General features: G+C 49.5%; 2 protein-coding genes across 5 annotated transcripts in view; one reads left to right on the top strand and one right to left on the bottom strand.

Annotated features, from left to right (window-relative positions):
- kcnab2a (potassium voltage-gated channel subfamily A regulatory beta subunit 2a) overlaps window positions 1–5,638 on the top strand; it is an 89,592-nt gene extending 83,954 nt beyond the window's left edge. For all 4 annotated transcript variants that reach the window (XM_008289834.1, XM_008289842.1, XM_008289824.1 and 1 more), the window contains 2 exons: window positions 77–165; window positions 1,806–5,638. In XM_008289834.1, the coding sequence (XP_008288056.1) occupies window positions 77–165; window positions 1,806–1,895 (179 nt within the window). In that variant the 3' untranslated portion in view covers window positions 1,896–5,638. The remainder of the gene's footprint in view (window positions 1–76; window positions 166–1,805) is intronic.
- megf6b (multiple EGF-like-domains 6b) overlaps window positions 5,513–23,162 on the bottom strand; it is a 60,341-nt gene continuing 42,691 nt past the window's right edge. Inside the window, exons 7-36 of the mRNA XM_008289814.1 lie at window positions 22,215–22,337; window positions 21,980–22,117; window positions 20,534–20,656; window positions 20,239–20,361; window positions 18,549–18,719; window positions 17,920–18,051; window positions 17,696–17,824; window positions 17,441–17,569; window positions 17,195–17,329; window positions 15,794–15,928; window positions 15,575–15,700; window positions 15,356–15,487; window positions 14,878–15,006; window positions 14,630–14,761; window positions 13,874–14,002; window positions 13,670–13,798; window positions 13,259–13,387; window positions 13,043–13,171; window positions 11,828–11,956; window positions 11,603–11,731; window positions 10,688–10,816; window positions 10,421–10,552; window positions 10,209–10,337; window positions 9,983–10,111; window positions 9,386–9,514; window positions 9,130–9,258; window positions 8,443–8,571; window positions 8,215–8,343; window positions 6,743–6,871; window positions 5,513–6,475 (exon numbers count right to left, since the gene is read on the bottom strand). Coding sequence (XP_008288036.1) covers window positions 6,411–6,475; window positions 6,743–6,871; window positions 8,215–8,343; window positions 8,443–8,571; window positions 9,130–9,258; window positions 9,386–9,514; window positions 9,983–10,111; window positions 10,209–10,337; window positions 10,421–10,552; window positions 10,688–10,816; window positions 11,603–11,731; window positions 11,828–11,956; window positions 13,043–13,171; window positions 13,259–13,387; window positions 13,670–13,798; window positions 13,874–14,002; window positions 14,630–14,761; window positions 14,878–15,006; window positions 15,356–15,487; window positions 15,575–15,700; window positions 15,794–15,928; window positions 17,195–17,329; window positions 17,441–17,569; window positions 17,696–17,824; window positions 17,920–18,051; window positions 18,549–18,719; window positions 20,239–20,361; window positions 20,534–20,656; window positions 21,980–22,117; window positions 22,215–22,337 — 3,860 coding nt within the window. The 3' untranslated portion in view covers window positions 5,513–6,410. The remainder of the gene's footprint in view (window positions 6,476–6,742; window positions 6,872–8,214; window positions 8,344–8,442; window positions 8,572–9,129; window positions 9,259–9,385; window positions 9,515–9,982; window positions 10,112–10,208; window positions 10,338–10,420; window positions 10,553–10,687; window positions 10,817–11,602; window positions 11,732–11,827; window positions 11,957–13,042; window positions 13,172–13,258; window positions 13,388–13,669; window positions 13,799–13,873; window positions 14,003–14,629; window positions 14,762–14,877; window positions 15,007–15,355; window positions 15,488–15,574; window positions 15,701–15,793; window positions 15,929–17,194; window positions 17,330–17,440; window positions 17,570–17,695; window positions 17,825–17,919; window positions 18,052–18,548; window positions 18,720–20,238; window positions 20,362–20,533; window positions 20,657–21,979; window positions 22,118–22,214; window positions 22,338–23,162) is intronic.

The raw sequence follows: 23,162 nt of genomic DNA on the forward strand, positions 1-23,162 counted from the left end.
GTGTGTGTGTGTGATGGTGTGTGTCCATGTCCTGTGTCCTGGTGCCGGTGTCACCGTGTCCACTGGTCTCCTGCAGCGTGGTGCCTACGGAACGAGGGGGTGAGCTCCGTCCTTTTAGGGGCGTCCAACACCGACCAGCTGATGGAGAACATCGGAGCGATACAGGTGAGGCTCCGACATGAGTGTTTCTAACTTAAGTCAGAAGTGTAATTTGTGGACCGAGACCCGACCCGCTTCGTCGGGCCGTGTTGGCGCCTCCCGGCCCGTAGCAGCAGCAGCAGCTCCTCTCCTGGGTGCAGCCGGGCCTCCTGGGCAGGTTGCTGCTGCACGCTTGGGCGCTCTACTGTAGCCAGTTAATAAGGTCAGAGAGGATCGGCCGCCAGGGGGACTGGAGACCAGCTTAGGGCCACTTCCTGCTCTCCTGATAAGATGCAGTCCTTAATGGGGTTTTCAGACCGCCGGGGTTTCACATCCTCACGTTATGTGCGGCCTGCAGACGCTTTGTGCGCTCCTGTGTGTGTGTGCACGCTATCCTTTAGCACACTTGATATTTCAGTTTGGAAATGCTATGCTCACATTTCCCCAGGGCCCTGCAGCTTTCCTGCTGCCACAACTTCATATTCCAGAGCCTGGAATAGACCCGGTCCCTCATGGACAGAGTCGGTCCGTTAGTCCACGTCGTTAGCGTTTATTTGATCTGGAGGAGAAACTGGTGCTTTCTATGATCTACATGGAGTAGTTCCTCTTTAATTACACACCAGTCAAATTAAACTCATGTCACTTTGCTGGATTTCCTATGAACATATAAAAACTCTGAGCTCACAGGTTAATCAGCCATCGGTCTGAATCCACACGTTTTCTTTGCATTTCTGTCTCATAATAATGATTTATTTATGACCAGTCGGTCCTCCTGATAAGTAGCATCCCCGTGGAGCCCAGAGCAAGATGAATCGGCTCAGATCCATCCCAGAGGCTGCAGGGTGACTCAGGTTTAGGTGTTTGTCAGTGACTGTCCAGACTGATGCCGTCCTCCTCTGGAGGTCTGTTAGACCCTAACGAGGAGCACTGACGAGTTTGGATCAAAATGCTGCTACAGTCCAGTTTCACCACTTTTTGTTTTAGTGCTTTTTGACAGTTCACTACATAACAAACAGCTTTAGAGTTTATAGACCTCCTCCTGCTCCTTTCCTGGTGAGCGTAGATGTGAGATTCAGACGTTCTTCCTTTCTTCAGGATTTTTGGTGTCGACTGCACACGTCCTCGACCTCCCGGCTGCGTTACTTTGAGCCTGTTTTTGTTTCTGAGCTCTTCATATTTGTTTAGGATCATAGTTTGTTCTTGTTGTGACAAATGTGCGGCTCTGGACCCGTCCATGTTGGAGACCGAGCAGACTGCAGCAGCCACAAGTCTGGCCAGAAAACCCAGACAGCCTCCAGGAGACGCTTCTGATGCAGCTGGATTACATTCTGTACAAGAAAATGATCAACAGCGAGACGTGTCGAGTGTTTGTGAAGTGATTGTGATGCTTCTGCAGGGATGAAGCTGTGATCTAGAACACCTGCAGCCTGATGACACGTTTCACAGCCTCTGTGATTCACAACATTGTTGTTATTAATATTTTAAGTCCTACTTGTACTCAAGGCTACTTTTAAGAAAGGTACAGAAAGAAAGTCAAGCTGTTAAATTATTAATGTACGATTTTAGATTCACCTTCTACACCTGAAACACTGAGCGGACCTGAATGTGGAGATTAGACTCACCTGTCTGTCTGTCTGTCTGTCTGTCTGTCTGTCTGTCTGTGGCAGGTCCTTCCAAAGCTGTCGTCGTCCATCACACACGAGGTGGACAGCATCCTGGGGAACAAGCCGTACAGTAAAAAGGACTACCGCTCCTAACGGGCGTCGGCCCGCCCGGCAGGGCTGCAGCCGCAGTGCCCCACCTTTGCCTGATCCTCTGTTTGCTTGAGCTTTTACTGAGTGAGACCCTGGCGCATGAGTCTGGCCACACCAAGGCCACGCAGGGCACCTCATTTAGAGTTACAGGGATAAGATAAGAAAAGGGGGAAAAAATACAGTCACCTCCACAGGAAGGGACGGGATGACAAAGTCGGACGACGTGGAGAGAGGCTAGGGATACGCGCTCATACTTAAATCAGTTAAACATTCAATCCAGCTGAACGTATTTTAAACCATAGAGAAAAAAAAAAACCTTTTTAAAAGAAAAAAAATAAGCACACGCTTGCTTGGCAGCCAGATTTCTCTCTCTCTCTCTCTCTCTCTCTTTTTTTTCTCCTCTTTTACTAAAACCGAATGCAACTAAAGGAAGACGAAGCTCCTGCTGTCTGATATATGAGAGCTGCTGTTGCACATGTACCATAGCCATGCATTAGTTCCCTGGATGTTCTGTTTACAACCACCCGTGTTCTGTACGTCTCTGAAAGAAAAGTGTGTTGTCGACATGACCAGAGCCTGTCCAGGCCTTTAACAATCAGCACTTTAGTCGTGTCAGTGAAGCTGCTGGAGGAGGGAGAGGATGATAGAACAAGTCTTATCTCACAGCCATTGCACTATAGAGCCTCCTCCTGACCACTCCTCCCTCCTCCTCCTCCCTCCTCCTCCCTCCTCCCTGTATCTTCACCGGCAGTGCGTTTGTCCGGCCTGATGCTCCGACGCTCCTGCTGGACAAACGTGGCGCTAAAAGTCCTGAGTTGAGCAGGACTGAGAGGATGAGAGCAGCTCCTCCGTCCTGACCAGGGAACCATCCGCCCTGATGGAGCTGAGGAGCTCAGGCTGATGTGTCCGGACAACTTGTCTGCCGCTGAGGAGCTGAGCTGTTGATCCATCCCAGCAGTAGGAGCTGCAGTCGTGTTAAATCAGCTCCATTGTGCTACCAGGCTGAGGATCTGGCTGTGTAGGAAGTGGTGGCTCCACATCTCCTGGAAAACCTCCTCCATCACATTCTGTTCAAGCATTTTGCCTTATTTACAGTTGCATCAAACTGTGCTTTGGGCTTCGGTGCAGACGAGCAGCTCGACCTCTCTGGTCACATGTGGCCGCTGTGGCGCCGACTGCTGGGCGTGGGAGGAAGGAGTTGTGTCCAGTTCCTCAGCGAGTGGCAGCAGCTCAGGGAACGGGTGGTTTCAGTCGTGTGTCGGCGTGCACGTGGTCAGGAGGTGTCATCTAGCCGTCTGTCTTTCTCTGGTGTGTGGACACTGGGCAGGACCAGTGACATGTTAGCGTGGCTTCAGCCAAAGATCTCCGTCCTCATCTCTTTAGACGTCATACCCCAGTGTTTCACTCACTTCCTGCAAGATTATAGAATCATGTCGAAGCATGTGCTGTCCAGCTTGTTATCTATCTATGGGATGGACTCTACTCCATATATATCTTTACTTGATCAAGCTGTTATACTAGTTCACAGGTACGTCCTTCATATACAGAATGCGTAGTACAGCTAAGTGCTTTAGGATCGGTAAGGTGTGCTTCAGGTGGCAGATACCTGGTCACACGTCAGAAGTATTATTGCAGACATTTCGATGCCGCCCCGTATCATCCTTTGTCCTTCGGGTGCTCTCTTACTGTGATTTAAGCACAAGTGGATAGCATGTGAACATCCTCTAGCATGGACCTCCTCACCCAGCCCACAGTACCGCCGGGTCAGCCAGGTGATGCTTCTCCGCTTACTAACACGTGTAGATAACAAATCTTTACTAACAGCTGATAAACTGTTGATTCTTAGCAGAAAAAAAACAAGTGCAGATTAAGAAGCTGTCGTATTCGTGCAGATGAAGATGTGAATGAGACGTGAGAGCAGCCGGAGTGCAGGGAGCTCAGAGCCAGCATCACTGTGGGTTTGTGTGGATGAAGCTCGCTTCAGTTCTACTCCCAGGTGATTTCTAACAGCAGCAAGGTGAGCCAGCTCCTCTGCTGCTGGTCAGGTGTGTGTGTGTGAGTGTGTGTGAGTCGGGGGACAACTAACCAATCCCACGCTTTAGCCAGTCCTATCAGCTGATCCCTGTACACGTCTGACTTACTGTGTCTCGTATGTCTGAGTAAATAGAACCGGCACGAGCCCATGCCGTCCTCAGAAGAAGAAAAAAAAGATAAAGAGCATTTAGTTCATTCGTCTGTGAGTTCCTGTGTCTTAATATTTCCACCTGCAGGGAGCAGAAGTCTGAGACGTGAAGGAAAACGCTGACGTTTTCTGTTTATTTGCTTTCTTGCTGAAAATGTAAAGAAGTTTGATGTCACGCTGAAGACGACCTTAGCTTAGCACAAAGGAGCAGCTGGAGGTTAGCATCATCTACAAAAACCAACACGTAAACTCAGCACGTCTCCCAGAAGACGAGTCGCAGCCAAGAAATCGTCACCTGTCGAGTGCAGGTCTGATTTCTGTTCCCTCTGACAGAATCTAAACGGGTCGGTGTCTTCAGTGCTCAACCTGACTCCAGAGATACTGAACGTGTTCTGACCACAGCCCAACCCGTCCATGTAGTGACACCAGGAGGTCCTGCTGCTCGTGTTCCTTCTCCTGGCTGCTTGTGCTGCAGCGGCGAGCGCACGGTTTGGACTTTATTAGATTGGGCCTCAACCTTTGACTGTCGTCCCGTGAATCAGTCATCTCAACACATCACGCTAGTTCCTGCTTGAACAGGACACCATGACGTGGATGTGATCTTCCACTGTGTGGCCTGGTGTGGTCCCTCTTTAAACGAGGACCTCTGATGCTCTGGACCAGCTGATGAGTGAACGTCGCTCTTGTTTGCTTCACAGCTTGTCGCCGGTTCATGACCCTCAGAAAACGACAAACTAGTTGCTTTAGTATGAATGAAACTAAAGCATTAATCAGTGAGCCTTAGCTTCAGCTGTTCCTTCACACAGAGCCAGGCTAGCTGCTAGCCAGTCTCCAGGCTTGATGCTAAGCTAACCAACTGACTCCTTCACGTGAGCGTGGCATCGACCTTTTCTGATTCCCGGCAAGAACTCGAATAACTCCTAACTTGTGGAGCTTTTCCTTCGGACTGCGTCGCCGTGCGGTGTGTTTGGCCGTCAGGTTCTTTCTCACGGTGCCGACCTGCTCGACCCGGTCCAGGTTCAGCACGCTGTAGAACTGACTTGATGTTTTGATGTGTGGCGCCGTCACCGTGTAGAGAAACTAATGCTTTAAGAGGTCCTGGTTTCTACCATGTAATGACTAGTTCAGACATGAAACAGGCCCACAGATGGATGAGAGCTTATTTTACTGAAGGTTTAGGTTATACAGAGAATATATTTTTTATGTTTTAGCCTTTAATGCAGTAGAGAGAATTAAAAGAAGTGTTTTTATTTTTTTCATCATGCTGCATTTTTCCTATCAGTATTGTATTGATCTGATGACTGACAAGCAGAAGCATTTCTTTGTGTTGTGATGCGTTATGAGGACGTAGTGAGAGCCTGGTGTCTCCTGTACATACTCTGACCTTTGTATATAGTTCTGGTTGTGATCACCTCTGCCTTTTCTCTTTTCGTTTGACTTTTTTTTGTTCCTTTTTGCAGGCGTTGCTATCTGCACTGTGCTTGAATCTGAACTTTAGACAGGATGTACAGCTTCGATCTTCAATGAAAATCAAATAATGATAAAAAATAAGAATGGTAAACCAGTCCTGTGTCCGTCTGTCTTTATTGGCTTTGTTCATCCTCATTCTGGGTTTTTATTCAGGAATGTGTCGGAGCTGCAAAGTCGCTTTAATCCAGTGAAAAACATCTTCGATCGTATACAACCGTGTGAAATATAAATATAAAGCAATTTATACACAAAATCCGTTCATATGAAAACATTTAGACGCCTGAACCCGGAGAAGGTGCAAATGAATGCTGTGTGGTCTGAAGGCATTAATGTTGAGCTGTTTGTGTTTAGTCGACAGAAACGAGCTTTACTGCAGCGTCAGCATCATGTGTCGGCCAGTGAAGCACCACAGAGTCACACTGAAAACAACTTCATAGTAATGACTTCTAGGTTCATGGTCAGAGAAGGCCTCATATTCAGTAACATCACCAGTTCCTTTACATTATTTATATACAGTACCTGCAGACAGCAGCAGCATTACACACAGTGGTGGAAGTGCAGCGAGCGCTGCTCCACCGTCCCGACGCTGCGCTCTGATGAAACTCTTATCTGGAGGATTGAAGGTGTTTCATGTTCCACGTAGTGAATCCCAGTCTGGCGTGATGGAGGCTGACGACACCGACTCCAGCAGCTCAAAGGACGCTTTGGCATCAGGGGAATAAAGTCTCATCCAGCTCAGCTCCAAACTGCAGTTCTCATCAGAGAGTCCATGTCCATGAATCTTCCGGCTGCTTCCTGTCGTGAGCTGGAGTCACTTCAGTGTGAAGTCCTGGTCCTGGTCCCGGTCCGTCAGCGCCATGGATCCGCTATAACGAGTTGTTGTGCTGCGAGTTTCCTCTGCTGCTCCCAGAGGTGAGGCGCGGGGGTCCACCTGAGGAGACGCATATTCAGTCAGAACAAAAACACAGTGAAGCAAAGTGCAGCCTCTGCAGTCAGCTGCTCACAGACGGCAGCCGTCAGCACTTCCACCAGGTATTTACTCCCATTTCACCGAGTCAGCAACGTGTCCCTTCTGCTCCGAGTCAAGACTCAGCAAAGGCTGTCACCTGCCGTCGGTGTGGACGTGATCACGCAGGAGGAGCAGAGTGTGTGTGTGTGTGTGTGTGTGTGTGTGTGTGTGTGCTGGTCATTACTGCACCTTCCTGACAGGACAGTCCGGTCCAGCTGTGCAGGCAGCTGCAGCGGCCGTTGCGGCGGTCGCACTGCGCTCCGTTCTCACAGCTGCAGGTCAGCGAGCAGTCTGGGCCGTACCGGGTCGCTCTGCAGTCTGACACAAACACAAAGATGTTCAGTTCAACTACCCAGAGGAGAGGATCAACTCTCATCCTGATCTGTTCACCAGACATCCTCCTTCAGCTCAGGGGGCTTCTGGGTCGTCGTGCACTCTGCTGGACCTCAGTGCTGGAAAGTATCCGAGTACATGTCCCTGCTTACTGCACATGAGGACAAACGGCTACCAACACTTCTGCTTCAACACAGAGGGAAATGCAGTTCTGTTTACTCTGACACATCCATCTGTCAGCTACTGATTCTATTACAGATTCAAATTCACTTATGAACCACATCCTGAAACCAGATCAGAAAAAAGGTCCTCAGCAGGACAGAAAGAGTCACAGTGAAGCATAAAGTGTAGTCATGCAGTCACCTGTACAAGTGGAGGGAAGCTGATGCTCTACAGAGACAACAACTATTATATATAAATAAATATAATTATAAAAGATCATTTAGTCTCATTGTCAACCTCCTCTGCTGCTAACAGACTCTTTGATATCAGTGATAGAAACCTGGTTCTGTATTATTCCAATAACACACTTTAATTTGTCATCTTTTGTCACAGTTTTGCTGCTTTTATCTAAACAATACGTCCAGAACAGTATTCAGTCATCGTAGACGCAGAGCTACGAAGAGACAAACTGCTTCAATATTCAGATAGAAAACATGAAACATCACATCCATCATCTCTACACCTTAATCCTCACTAGGGTCATGGGGGGCGGAGCCTATCCCAGCTGACTCAGGGTGAAGGCAGGTTCACCTGGACAGGTAACCAGTCTATCACAGGGCTACACTTAGAGACAGACAACCAAGCACACTCACATTCACACCTACGGACAATTTACAATCACCAATTAACCTCAGCATGTTTCTGGACTGTGGGAGGAAGCCGGAGAACCCGGAGAGAACCCACGCTGCACGGGGAGAACATGGAGACTCCACGCAGGAAGATCCCGGGTGTCCTCACCGGGACGCCAACCGGAGACCTTCTAGCTGTGAGGCCACGATGCTAACCACTGAACCACCTGCAGCTCTGTTTTGAAACAGGTTTCTTGTATCTGAACGTATCGAAGAGCAAAAACACTCGAGTCTCCTTCATTCCTTCCAGTTTACTGGATTAGAGTTAACAGGATCATTTCAAAATGCTTTAACCAAATCCTCAAAACGTTCCTGTTGTTGAACAAACACAACCCAGAAGAAGAACCTCTGCAGCATGTAAACCTCCTCCCTCATCCTCTGGTCTCTGCACTGGACATCCTGAACCAGAAGCTTCACTGTGAAGCTGGTGTGTCTCTGTGTGTGATCCTGGTCTCAGAGTTAGACAAGCAGGATTACCGATGTCACATCTGGGTCCGGTCTTCCCTGAGGAGCAGAGGCATCGTCCGGTCACAGGATCACAGGCAGCGTCGTCCTCACAGTCACACAGCTTCAGACAGGCCGGCCCGTAGCGGCCCTGTTCACACGCTGAGGAAGATGAAGGGCATGAAAATCTGTTTGAAAGAGAATAAACTGGACAGAGACGGTGCCAGTAATCCCAGTGTTCCTCAGAGCGAGCAGACTGACCTCTGTGGCAGCGGGCGCCCTGGTATCCTGGAGGACAGACGCAGCGTCCCGACGCCGGCTCACACGAGGCGCCGTTCATGCAGTCGCACTGCTGCTGGCAGAGCGGGCCGTGGAGGCCGGGCGGGCAGGCTGGCGGGTCACAGAGGGTTCAGGTGAACGTCAAGGTTTAAAATGTTCTCTTAAGTCATGATAAATGGAACATCGAGACAGAACCCAGAGTCTAACCGTCACCTCTACCGGAGCTGAAGCAGAAACTAGATATTGATCCTCAACGCGTTTCCTTTTAACACAAACTGAAATGTGACATCGAGTGTCGGGCCAGAATCCTGCTGCCCAGAGTTACATCAGTTCACTGTGGCAGAACATCTGTCTGACTGACGTTGAACAACTTTAACCTTTATGTCAGAGTTCAAGTTATTCTCAAAGTATTCAAGCAAACATACGTATAGCTATTAAACGTTACAGTCCATCGTGTCCTGCTGTGCACGGGTCAGAACATCCAGCCTTCATGTGTGTCACAATAAAACGAGTTCTTTAAAGGACGACTGTGATGTTGGTGCTGCTGAAAACAATCTGGTGAAAATGTCAGAAATAAAGAAAGTTTCCATCCCAACCAGTCCCCCTGTGTTTCCTAAGCTGCTGTAAACAGGAACAACCAGAGACGGGTCGGCGCTGTTTCACTCTCACCGTGTTCACACTGATGGCCGTAGTAGCCCGGACCGCACCGACACGCCCCCGTCACTCCGTCACAGGTGCCGTTGTTCTGACAGGTACAGCTCAGCTGGCAGTCGGCACCGAACCGGCCCGCAGGACATTCTGGGACGAGATGGGTGAGAGGAAGACAAGAAACCACGTTAACCTCATGAGGCCTGAACTCAACCTGCTGCAGCAGCACTGATGAGCAAAGATGCAAAAACTAATCATGATCATAAAGAGCCGTCACCTCGGTCGCAGCGTGGCCCAGTCCAGCCCAGCCCACAGGTACAGCGGCCGGTCGCAGAGTCACACCGTCCTCCATTACTGCAGTTACAGCGACGGGCACAGTCGGACCCAAACCAGCCTGGAGGACAGCCTGAGGCCCGACACAGCAGACAGGTGGACGTGAGCAGGAACACAGCAAAGAGTTCTGTTCAGTTCTGTTCTTTAAATAAATAACTTCAGCTGTGCCATAAAAACTGTCTGCAAACATCAGGGACAGTTGTTCTCCCTGTAGAACAGAACCAAGCAGCTCGGTTCCTGTACGGTATGAAAGCAGCTTCTACGGGTCATGATTCACGCTGAGCTGCTGATCCAGATGTGCAAACAGTTGTTTATTTAAAATGCTTTAAGTCACTGGATCCTCCAGAAACGCTCTCATCCCGCCTGTGCTGCTGTGGATGTACAGAACCAGGACAATAACCTGGACTGGATGATCCATCACAGAAAGCACAGTGACACTAATGGAGACCTGCAGCTACACTGTGAGAGGATCAGTGGTTGATCTGAGGTTCTTCTAAACTCAGAGGTCACAGATGAAACTGTGAGAACGAAGGAGACTCACCGTGTCCACAGTCCTCCCCCCTCCGTCCAGGCAGGCACACACACCGGCCGGTGACCGGGTCGCTCTGGGCTCCGTCTCCACACAGCGCCACCCGGCTGCAGTCGAGGCCGTACCGCCCGGCCGGACACGCTGCACACACACACACACACACACACACACACACACACTCCTGTTATCCACACTGTCACACCACCAGCTGCTGTGTTTGCTGTCATTATGAACTCACTGATGTTGCAGCGCGGGCCGATGAATCCTGCCGGACACTCGCAGGCTCCGGTGGAAGCAGCACACCGTCCTGCGTTCTCACACTGACACTCTCCCTCACAGTTCGGACCGTACCGACCCAGTCCACAGACTGAAACAGGAAACAGTCACAGGCTGTCAGATGCTTTACCTCCTGGTGCATCACTCATGTGTGAAGGTTCTGTTTGTGCGTACTTTGGTCACACTTGGGGCCGTGGAAACCCGGAGCGCAGTAGCAGGACCCAGACACCGGGTGGCAGAGCTGGTTCGTCTCTGAGCACTGACAGACCTGGTTACAGTTCAGTCCGAACGTTCCTGGAAGACAAGCTGCAGAGGGAACAGCGTGTGGGACGGTTGCATCGTCTTCCTGCATCGATGAGCTTTAACATGAAGGAAGCTGCTTTGTGTTCACAATCTGAATAAAGCATCTGGCAGACCCAGGTCCGTCCTGAAAGAACTCACTCTGTTCACAGCCGTTGCCAGTGAAGCCGGGAGGACAGCCGCACTCTCCAGAGACGTGGTGGCAGGACGTGCCCGGCGCACAGCTGCAGCGCTGCATGCAGCTCTGCCCAAACGAACCCGGCAGACAGGCTGAGGAGGCACAAGAACCAGCATCACATATGTTCTTCTGCTCTTTATGCCTCAAGGGTCAGAAATCTAAAGCCCCTCAAAGAAAATGACTTTTTAAATCCCGGCTTTAGTCTCACAGTAACTGCACATGTCTGATAATTAGATTTTTTCTTCATTGCTTTTGCTCCATCTTTTTACAGCCTCATGCAGCGTGCACGAGGACTCTGACGAGCACAGCTTCACTAAGCTAACGACCATCAGACCATCAACTCAGACCAGGAAGACTCCAGAAAGAAAGCCTGTCATGGAAACAACAAGCTGGAGCTACATGGAGTTACAGACACACAACAGATCCAGGAGCAGCAACACACAGACAGCTGAGAGGAAACCAACAACAACACCGAGCGTATCACCTCTAACATCACTGTTCAGGTTTCCTTTAGTTCTACCGGATCATGTTGTGGAGGTGCATCAGCTATTAATCATAAACTGGTCACATAATCAGCTCAGTGTTTTCAGTCATTCTTTAATTAACATAAACTCAACAATCCCTGATTCCAGTTTCTTTAATCTGAATATTTTCTGCTCGTCTGAAGCAAACTGAACACCTCCAGCCTGCAGACAGAACCAGATCCGATCCGGCAGCTTTGGACAACGTGCTTCTACTTTGTTCAGCATTTTAACTTTAACAGGTTGCAGTCCTGGAATGCAAAGGTTCAGAAACACAACAGGTCCGTCAATGAGACCAGGACCACTCCGTCCACCAGGGGCCGCCAGAGCACACAGGTCCGTTTGTAGCAGCAGTACCTTTGTCACAGAGCTTCCCTCTCCATCCGGCTGGGCAGCGGCACTCTCCGGTGACGTGGTGACACGAGGCCCCGTGAGCACACTGACACCGCTGCTCACAGCCGGCACCGAACAGGCCCGCTTCACACGCTGGGCAGCAGAGGAGCGAGTTAGAGGTTTGATTAATAACAAGACACAAACATGTTCCTCAGCTCCCACGTGGTTCATCACGACGCAGCAGCTCACCTTCCTCACAGAACTCTCCCGTCCAGCCGGCGCTGCAGCTGCACCGTCCGGTCCGTCGGTCACACTGGCCGCCGTTCTCACACTCACACCGGCGCTGGCAGTCGGTCCCGAACCGGCCCGACACACACTCTGGACACACAGCAACATGAGGGGAAACAGACGTGGTGATGTGGACCGCACACGACAGGGAAACTCGCTCTGTCACATTTCTGCTGAGCAGTGCATTATGGGTTGTTTTCCCTCAACCATCTCTAATTGGACTGAGTGTGGGGTTGGCAGTCAGAGGCAGCGGCCGCGGAGACATTCCTGCGACAGGATTAGAGGTTTGCTGAGAGGGGGCCGGCCTGGCACAGCGTGACGGGGGAAGGCTGTAACAGGCACAGAGGGAGGACAGTGTGTGATGGAGCTCTGGGGGACGAGGAGCTGGAATGTCCTCGTCCGTTCACTCAGACTTTTTCAGACTCAGCCGTAGGAACACACTCGCTGCAGCAAACATCCAGACTCCAGGCACTGACCAAGGAGCTGATGTGCTTCTGAGCTGTTAAACAACCGCAGGCCGCTGGTTCGGAGGCCGACTGCAGGGTCCAGGTGATGAACCAGCATCATTATGGCTTCACTCACTCAGACGTCTGAGGAGGAACCGGCTGGTCAGAGCTGAAGTCAGCGTTACTGGACGAGAGCCGCAGAAAAATCTAAACATTTTCACATTTCACAAGTATATCCCATTAAACTAGCGCTCTGCTGGCTGATTGGTTGATGTTGTTGTTCGATCAGTTCAGTAAATTTAATGTTTGTACTTCTGCACATCGGTACGTACAGTGGTACGCTGACCATTCAGGCCCCAGACGGGTCCCTGTGTCTGAGAGGAAGACAGAAAAACACCAGCGTCTGTCCTTCATCCCAGTTTTCAGGCTGATCTCTGCTTGACCTGCTGCTACTTGCAGTTTTCCTGTGACGTTCGTATTATTTGCAGCAGTTTGGGTTCGTTCATTTTGTAGTTTTCCCTTTAAATGAAACGGTCAGACTGGCTGAACTTCACTGGGTTTTACAGCCATGTCAGGCTTTTGCCAGATTCCAGCAATTAGTGTGCCGAGCTGAATTCTGACTGAGGGCCAAACTCAGGTCGGCCGCGGTAATAAATCAGAGTGGATTTATCTTACGGTGGTTTTGTGGTAACATACGGAGACTCTTACTCACGCCATCTTTGAGTCTTACCCCGTTCACAGGCGGCGCCCGTCCATCCACTGGCACACGAACACTTTCCGTTGGTCCGGTTACAGGTGGCTCCGTTCTGGCACAAGCAGCGCTGCCGACAGTCTGCCCCGTAAAACCCCGCCGGGCATTCTGGGAGGAAATAGAAACACATCCTGTGACCTGTTCTTTACCTGTCCTATAGGTAAAGAACAGCTTCTCCTTGTTGTGTAAACTCACCCTCTGTGCAGTTGGGCCCGGTCCAGCCCGGCGTGCACACACACTGACCGCTGGCCGGGTGGCAGATGCCATCGTTACGGCAGCTACAGGTCTGGTTACATCCCTCCCCATAGAACCCTGCCGGGCACGCTGCCAGGAGGGAGACAAACAATATCATTACCTCCTGATGAACTTTGCTGATCAAAAGTGGAAATTCCAGCGTCTGGTAAGTAATACAGGCCTCGGCATGGGGAACGTCCAGCCGGTACTTTCTCATGTGTGACTGGGCCGGGCTTTCCCAATTAACTTTGAAACCAAGTGCCTTTTTGTTCTACTGTGAGTCAGCTCTCTGGAAGATGTTCTCGCTGCCACAGAAATGTCCCACACAGAGAATCTACTGTCAGGTCAGCCATGTTCTACGGTGCCACTCACTCAGGTTGCAGAACGGGCCGATCCAACCGGCCGGGCACGAACACACGCCGCTGACGTGACCACAGCTCCCACCGTTGAGACACAGACACTTCTCCTGGCAGTCCAGACCGTAGAAACCCTGAGGACACGCTGACACACACATGGAAGGATGAACCGGATGTACATGTTCAGAAGGTGGATCCACGATCAAGGAGGTTCTCTTACGCTTTTCGCAGAAGGTTCCCGTCCATCCCACCTGGCAGGTACAGGCTCCGCTCACATGGTCGCACAGCGCCTTGTTGTCACACTGACACCGATGGCGACAGCCCAGACCGAACATCCCCGCCGGGCACTCTGAGGGAGAATCACACACAGCAGCACAGGTCAGAGCACAAGGCTTCGTATCGGCAGAATAAACAGTAAAACGTGACGTCACTTCACTGGAACCTGAGCAGAATAGGAAAGGATTTATGTGCAGTGTTAGAAGACTTTGGTGGGACACTTGTGGTGGTAGCACCAGTTCTATGGCAGAAGTCCACCCGTCTGCTTGCAACCTGTTCAGATTCCAGCCTGACCGCTGGGAGTTTACCGTCCGTCTGGTCTTTCTCAAGCAGATTCCCAATCTTCTCTTCTAATCTCTCAACTTTCTGAGGGCTGTCCTGTACATTTCTGCTCCTGACGGGCCTGAAAGTCGACCCATGTTTCACCAGGGAACTGTTTAAACCCTGTCAGGTTTTAGACTGTAGACAGTGAAAGTCTACATACAGACAGAACAGACCACTGTGAATCTAAAGGGTTACCACACATCCTCCAACTCATCCTCCACAGTCTGACCTTCATCTTCAACACTTTTTGTTCAGTCACAGTTTTATGGACTGATGCATCTGTTACTACACTTTGAAAATAGCCAACATCACATAAAATAGAGCACATAGTAATTTGCTGCTGACAGAATGAACCCAGCGGTGGTGATGAACGTACTCTGATGGCAGTGAGCTCCAGTGAAGCCAGCTTCACAGTTGCACTGGCCCGTCACCGCGTCGCAGCTGCCGTCTCCGTTTCTGCAGTCGCAGGTTTGAGCGCAGTCAGCTCCCCAGTGTCCTGCATCACACGCTGCAGCGCCAAGAGTTAGAGGAATCTTTATTAGTCCAACAAACAGCTCCGTTGTTCACATGCATCCTGTCAGCCTCGGTGCTGCAGGCTACTGCTGTGTGCTTCAGGGCTGTTACCTTTCCTGCAGTTGTGTCCAGTCCAGCCCGGAGCGCAGGTACAGCGGCCGCTCACAGCGTCGCAGCGGGCGTTGTTTTCACAAACACATCTCATTTGGCATCCTTGACCGAAACGTCCAGCCGGGCACGCTGCACGAGGACATAAACATTTAAACCATGGAGACTAATGGACCAGAACCAGCTCTACCCAGTTCCCATGACAGCTTCTGCACTGCGGTCCGACCAGCGAGTGAAGCTGGAGGAGCAGCGCCGGGTCAGAACGGACTTCTGTTTGTTCCTCTCAGTGAAAAACGAGCTGGTTGAAGGATTTCTAGCTAACGACCTTGGAAAAGAAAAGAAGGAAAACTATTCCTCTGCCTTCCAGCGGGTTGCTTCCTTTCCCATCTGCCCCAGAGTGCTGCCGTCCTCCTCATCTGCCCCACTGTTTAAGGCCCGTTGCTATGGAAACTCCCCCAAAATGCCCTCCGGTGGTACTCACAGTTCTGGCAGAGTCTGCCCATGAATCCGGGAGGACAGTTACACGAGCCGTTGTGTTTGTCACACACACCGCCGTTCTCACAGGCCGGACATGGTTCTGTGCAGCCTGGACCCCAGAACCCTTCTGGACACACTGGGACAGATTATTGGAAACGTTTGTAGGATTATTATCATGTACAGTTCATCTTATTTGGCTGTGAGGTCTGTGCTCAGGACTCACAGTTCTCACAGTGCTTCCCTGACGTCCCCGCTGGACACCGGCATCGTCCCGTCACTGGGTCACATGGGGCACCGGTGCAGTTACAGGGATGGACGCAGCCCGGTCCAAACCTTCCCTCCGGACAGTCTGAGACACGACACAGGAAGGATTGGTCTTAACACAGGACGACAACAGATAACCCCGAATCAGCCTTAATGCGTGTGACAGCAGGACGTCCACCTTGATCGCAGGCGTCCCCGTGACGACCAGCAGGACATCTCCTTTGACAGTCTCCGGTCACATGATCACATGACACCCCAGGTGGACAGGAACACTTCTTCTCACAGCCGGCTCCATAAGAACCGGGTTTGCATTCTAGAGACAAATCAAATCAAATCCAGTTGATTGTCATGGTGCTGAACATCCACAGCAGTACAGGCAGGATGAGAGCGTTTCTGCAGGATCCAGTAACTTAAAGCAGTTTAAATAAACAAGTGTTTGCATCTCTGGATCAGCAGCTCAGCGTTCTGACAGCTGGAGGCATGAAGCTGGAGGTTCTGCCTCTAACGCTCCGGGAACGTTTGGCTGATGGCAGCAGTTCAGACGGTTCATGGGGAGGGTGTGAGGTTAACACAAGTCAACACAACTGTGAGTGTGGAACTCATCTCCCCATTCCTGCTTTATTAGGGTTTAACTGTCTGCTTGCTTCACCAGAGGACCGGTGATGAAGACGGAACTCGTCTGTCTGACTCACGCTGTAAATATGTCACTGATTAAATGAGAAAGTGAACTCTGCTGCGACTTCAGGGGCCAACATGCACCTCAGAGCTGTCTGCTGGATTCCTTTGGAAACCACATCTTTCCGATGTCAGCTGAGGAAGCCTTGGTGTGACCGTTCCCGTAACGTTCCCATGCTGATGATCCAGCAGTCGCGCTGTGATTGACCGGGTGTGGGAAGGTGAGAGACGAGCCAAGGATCCAATTTCTGCCTCTTTCCATTCTTGACAAGAATTTCAGTGATTTTTCATATAAACTTGGCGACACGTTAAATGCCACCCAGGAGACCTGGTCTGACAGCGTGCACCATTATCCCCATACTGAAACCATATCGAGTGTCCTCGCTCTGTGACGGCCAGCGGATCACTGTCCAGCTTCGTCAACACAACAGCTTTAGAGTTCCAACATGGCCGGACATCACCGTGTAGAAACCAGTTCTAGTTAAACAGCAACCCAACATCCAGAGCAGCCTTTGGATCCCCTCTGAGCAAGCGGGTGGCAACGGTGGGAAGGAGCCAAAAAGGAAGGAAAAGAACCTCCAGCAGAACCCGGCTCAGGGAAGGAGGCCATCTGCCTGGACCGGTTGGGTGGGAGCATACAGTCAATGATGCTGATCAAGCATAAGCCTTAGTGGGTACGGTGGTTGATTTGACTTGTTAAGTTACCTTTTGTTCAGCTTTCCCTCTGACATGTCCAATGAGCACATGTCGTCCCGCGTAGACAGTTATTTGCTTTTAACGTTTATCTTTTCTTCATCTGCAGTTTTTGGGGGACGGCGGCTTGTTTCTGCGTTGGGTTTTTATGGACGTTCTCCAAAAACTTAAAAATAAAAAAGCAGAACACAAGCTGTGCATTTTTACTCACCGTCCTGGCAGGCGTTGCCCTGGTAACCAGGTTTACAGACACAGGTGCCATGGCGACGGTGACACTCCAGCGTGTGCTGCTGGTCACAGCGACACTCCTCAGAGCAGCCGGGACCGAAGGTCCACTTAGGACAAGCTGAAGGTGAAAATGAAGGAAGTGACACATGTAGAAGTTAAAGCTTGGTTCTGGTGAGTCTGTCATGTGTGAGAAACAAGGAGCTGATAAAGTGTCAGCACTGGGACTCACGGAGGTGACAGAAGCGTCCGTAGAGTCCAGGATCACACAGACAGGCTCCGTAGGTCCGGTGGCAGCGCCCGTTGTTGGCACAGTTACACTTCTTGTTGCACTGCTTCCCGTAGAAGCCTTTGGGGCAGCCTGGGCACAAACAGCACCGTCATGAACTTCACATTACTATTGTAGTTGAAGTATTTTAGTAGTTTTACAGTTTTCAGTTAAAAATAAGACAAAAAAGCATCTTAGAAACAGAAGGAGGTGACTCACCATCCTGACACAAGTCTCCGCTGACCCCAGGAGGACAGCGGCAGCTCCCGCTGACCGGGTCACAGCTGGCACCGTTCTTACACTTACAGGGGAAGGAGCAGTTCTTACCAAAGTGTCCTTCGGGGCACGCTGTGAGGTTGAGAAACATAGAGGTGTATCAGTGCTAAGCTGTCAGACTGACCTCCAACCCGGACCGGGTCAGTGTGTGCTGGGTAAAGCCTCACTCTGGTTGCAGATGACGCCGGTCCAGCCGGCGGGACAGTCGCAGCCACTTTTCCACAGGTTGCACTTCCCTCCATTAGAGCAGTCGTCACATGTCAGACTGCAGTCGCTGCCGAAGGTGTCATCCAGACACACTGGAAACAGGAAACAGTGATGAGCCCAGTTCCCTCCTGGTTCTGACTGTTCACACTGAAGCACTAACTGTAGTTATTACAGTCATCGTGGCCGCTGACCCTCTGACTCTAAACGGCTCCTCCACGGTTCCATCATTACACATTTAACTATATTGGAGGTGCTGCTCGTTGTTGACTTTCAGTGAAGTCAAACTGAATGTTCAACAACTGCTTTTATCAAATGTGGCCGACACAAAACAGAACCTCTCACTTGCTGCTTGAGGCTCCGTCCGGCTGCCAGGCCGTATAAACCTCAGCATTCCTGCCAGAGGAATGGTGGCGGTTTATTAGAACCTACCAACAGTCTGGAAACACGAAGCCAAGTCATTAACCCCCACCGTGTGGTCTGTTCCAGCCGTCACCAAACACGTCTGTCAGACGGTTGGCGGGAGCCAGGTAATCAGATACAGTCTCCTGTTAATGATAATGAGACATTAATGGTTCAGGAGGAAACGCACCAAACTTCTCTGCCAGGTTGCTCTCAGCCCTCAGCTCCCCCTCGTCATCTTCGTAGTCGTCATAGCGCTCCAGGGGCTGGCTGTAGTCCTGCAGCAAGGTGAGCTGGGGCCGAATCAGAGGCAGCTCAAGGGAGGCGCCGCTGGAAAGGGCCTCGATGGCATCTTCCAGCGCTGCAGTGGAGGGAAAAGTAAAGTAAGGACATCATGCAGGACAGACACACATTATGTTACTGACTTTGGCATCTCAAAATATTTCCTTCAAAACAAGTACAAAATGCCACCATCTTTACAGAATAACACATTTTAACACCTAAATGGTCACATATACGGTGTGCAGCCGGACGTTAGCGACGCTGTGTGAGCGCTGCACTGAGGAACAAGCACCAGGGCCTCGGTACAGTTTTATAGTGAACGTATCCAGAATTGTTTTGTTTCATGTAAATGCACGAGCATGAACGTGCATGTGCTGGTGCACGAGGCTGCACATGCAGGTGACGCAAACACGCTCCTACAAACTGACTGGTTATGCACACACACACACGCACACACACACACACACACACACACACACACACATATATATATATACATAGATGTGATATATAGACGTGCACAGTTAGACAGGTGTCCAACTTACAGGCAAAGTCACGTCTGCAAATGTTTTATGACACAATAAATAATAATAACTTCATGTGTTTGGGATCTTTTGAAAGCAAAGTTATAAAACGCTTGACAATAAAACAAAAGTCATATTAGAGGAATAATGAAAACAATTTCATCAGATAAATAAGATCCTCACATGTGATTAACCGCCATAAAATAGTCAAGTTAAAACGAGACCCCGTCGTGTTACTAAAGGTGTGATTATATCACATGTTAGGCATCAAAATTAACTCTACAAAAATTATATAAAATATCACTAAAATACTACGAAATGCATTCAGCGTGTTTGTCAGAGCACAGCGATGCAACCTGTGCCGACAAGAGGTGGAGCACGTAAACGAGACGGTCAGCAGATGGACAGTTTGGTTCTGAAGCCTCAGCAGACTCCATGTTTGTTATGTTGGCAGAGAAGAAGGAAAGGAAGGCTACCGGCGCTGCTCGTCCCTCCAGACGGATCAGGAACAGGCTCAGGGACACGGCTAAGCTACTCATATGGTTTCCATGAAGAATGTGAGAGTAGATGAGGCCCTTCACTCCCCTGATAGAGTCCCAGAGCGTGATGTCCAGTGGTGCTATTCCCTGATTCATAGGAATCTTTTTATTTGATAGGCTGATAAAAGCTGAACCTCTCTCTGGCCTCTTGTCATTACCTTTTGTGTGGGTTTTGTTTTTCAGTGAGAGTGTGTTTGGCAGGTTTTCTGTCCTGTCAGTTCAGGAAACCACAACCTAAAAGAGAGGATGCTGACTACTGCATGCTCTGTGTCTATTTTCCATTTCAACTAAACTCTATTTGCTTGTCTTACAGTCTAATAAATCTGCTATTTATATAGAAGTAAGTATCGGGTTCCTGTTTTAAGAGCATCTCGATAACATCTCCCTCCCTCCAGTCCTGACATTTATTTCTTTCGTAACTCATCTCTAAACTCTTCCCTCCACGTGTAGCGCAGGATGCTTTTTGCTGGTCAGGTTTTCCGTTGGACTGGTTCTGCTGTGGCTGCCTCTCGCCCACAGGATTGCTGGTACTCACGGATGCAGGACTGTCGGTCCTCGTCCAGACGGAAACCCCGGCGGCAGAAACACTGGAAGGAACCGGCGCTGTTCTGGCATGTGTGATCACAGCCACCGTTGGCAGCCAGACACTCATCCACGTCTGAACAACACAGACACAAAACAGACTCAGAGACTTCAGGTCCACTCAGAGGAACCGACTAGACAAGCCGTTAGTTCACCAAAACAAAGACAGCACTGTGCAAACCCAACAGGACCGCTCCGAACCGCAGCAGAAATTAATATTAGTGTTCTGATTGGGGGGTTGAACACACCGTCACAGCTGCATCCGTCTGAGTTGAGTCTGTATCCCGCTGAGCAGTAGCACTCGTACCCCCCGGGGTAGTTGGTGCAGTCCTGCTCACAACAGGAGCTCTGCTCTCCACACTCGTCAACATCTGCCAAACACAACAAGCAGGAAGACAGAAGTTACGACCCGACTGCAGTGATATGCTGCCCTGCTCGCTGAGAGAACCGTTTTATGGGGAAATGCAAACGGTACCGGTTTAACAGCCAATTAGGGTTAAAGGTACACGATTAGATTAGAGCCCGAAGATTACTCAGCTCCTCCTAAAACAGTCTTGGGTTCACAAGAAAACATCTTTAAGCAGCTCAGGGCCCCATAGAGCCCTGCTTCTCCTCCCCTATCATCATAAGAAAGAGGTTTTATACAATAAGGCCTGTTTCATGCTCATCTATGAATCACACACGTGCACGCTGTGCAGCACTCAGTGTTTTATTAGATATGAGTCCAGCATCAAATACTGAATCCAGAGTGTTTTAAACCCTCCTTTAATACTCCCTCAGTCACTGGTTCCTTAGCTACAGAAGGCTGAAGCAGATCCAGTACAACACAACAGGCCTGCAGTAAATCATGAAGGTTTCATGTTCAAACTGTTTCAGAAAAAACAAAACCACGGCTTAAACAAAACCCGTGGATCCTGACGACAGTAAGGAGCGACTTTACTGAGGAGCTGCTGCGCTAGTTCTACTGAGCTGCTTCAGACATCTGAGTGTGAGCTGGTTGAACTCTGAGCTGTGAAAAGGCCGAACTTTAGAAATAACTCAGAACAAACCTCAAACATTCAACAGCAATGAGTTCACAAAAAAATAAAATAAAAAAGAGACAGACTGAGCAGCAGCACTGCCACCGTGTTGGATTTACTTTGTGTTCAAGGTCTGATAATCTCCTATAATAAAAAACATCATGAACACACATTACTACATAAAACACTGATAATACAACAAGAATCAGGCAATATACCTGCCGTATGAGCGATAGCTGTCATAACCGTACGGACTGATTTTATTCTATTTATCTTTTTTATTTTTTAATTCACACTATCCATTATGTGTGTGTGTGTGTGTGTGTGTGTGTGTGTGTGTGTGTGTGTGTGTGTATTACATTTCCCAGCTCTTACTATTTATAGTTTATTTGTGTATTTCTTTAGGCTCCTGTGACCCTAGTGAGGGATGGGCGGTGTATAGATGATGAGAGGATGTTTGTTTCTTCCTTCCTGCATCCATTCTGCTGCAACAACGTGAGTTTCCTCACTGTGGTGAAAACTAAAGTGCAATCTAATCTAATCTAATCTAATCTAATCTAATCTAATCTAATCTAATCTAATCTAATCTAATCTCATTCAACAGTCGGTGTTTATGTCACAATGATTGGATGAATGCTGCTTTAAGGCATCAGTGTGAGTCCATCAGTCTCTCACCAACGCAGGTTTTAAGGTCCTCATCCAGCCTGTAACCATGGTTACAGGAGCAAACAGGCCCGCTGGTCGAGTGCTGGCAGCGATGCGAACATCCGCCGTTGTTGTTCTCGCAGCTGTTCACGATCTCCATCTCGATTCCTTCAGTTCACAGTGAGACCACAGTGGTCACCATAAAGCATGTCATCGAGCTGATTATGAGGCTCCTACACGTGTAAAAGTAATGATTTGAACTGACTGTAGCACTGCTTTCCATCAGATCCCAGCTCGTAGGCGGCGTTGCAGACGCAGGCGTACGAGCCCAGAGTGTTGTGGCAGCCGTGAGCACAGCTGGCCTCCTCTGTCTCACACTCATCAACATCTGGAGGAGAATACATTCAGAAAGAGTGAAGACGTGCATCTGGTCAGCGCAGAGTCACATTTATCATACGTGTTCCTCACAGACCATCACACTACAACTACTACGTGTTAGTACTCAGTTTAAACACTGGCTTCCAGTTTAAGCATCTTGTTCTGATAAAATCACATCTTTATTATCATCACCGCTTACTGTGTTTACATCTGAAGTTCAGCCGTGACTGGATAATCTGACACTAAACATAAAACCTTCTTCTATGTCGGATATCAAGGCTGTCGGATTGTCCAGACGGAGGTCCAGATACGAGGAGGGCTTGATGCTGGAAGGCTCATTAGTTGTTCATTATTGTTCATAGTTGTTATAATAACTAGTGGTTCTGGTCCCAGTAGAACTTTCTGCTCTCTGGATGTTCAGGCCCAATTCATGATGAATATCAGAATATCTGTCCTGGTCGGGGGACACTTCCACCCCGGGGCAGCGCTCTGACGGGGTGGAAGTGTTAAGGGTCGATTATCGAGTCACGACTGTGTTTGTATTTTTGACCACATGTTCTCTCAGGTTCATTTTCCTCTTTCAGGCTTGACTTTGGACACAGCAGGTTACAGATGGTTTGACAACAGGATCCATCGATCTCTAGTTTAGAAGCTTCCAGCTGCATCACACAATGAAATACAACATGGTTAAAACTCCCTTTTTTCTTCTGCTCTCGCTGTTCATTCTTATGAACAAAAACTGTCAGATGAAGACACCACATGTAATCAGATTAGTTTCTGCTCGTGTATTTTCCTTCTCCACTCCTGATTTACTCCAAAAGCACTCTATAAATCC

Source organism: Stegastes partitus, unplaced genomic scaffold, assembly GCF_000690725.1.
Source record: "Stegastes partitus isolate 25-593 unplaced genomic scaffold, Stegastes_partitus-1.0.2 Scaffold14, whole genome shotgun sequence".
Lineage (NCBI taxonomy): Eukaryota > Metazoa > Chordata > Actinopteri > Pomacentridae > Stegastes > Stegastes partitus.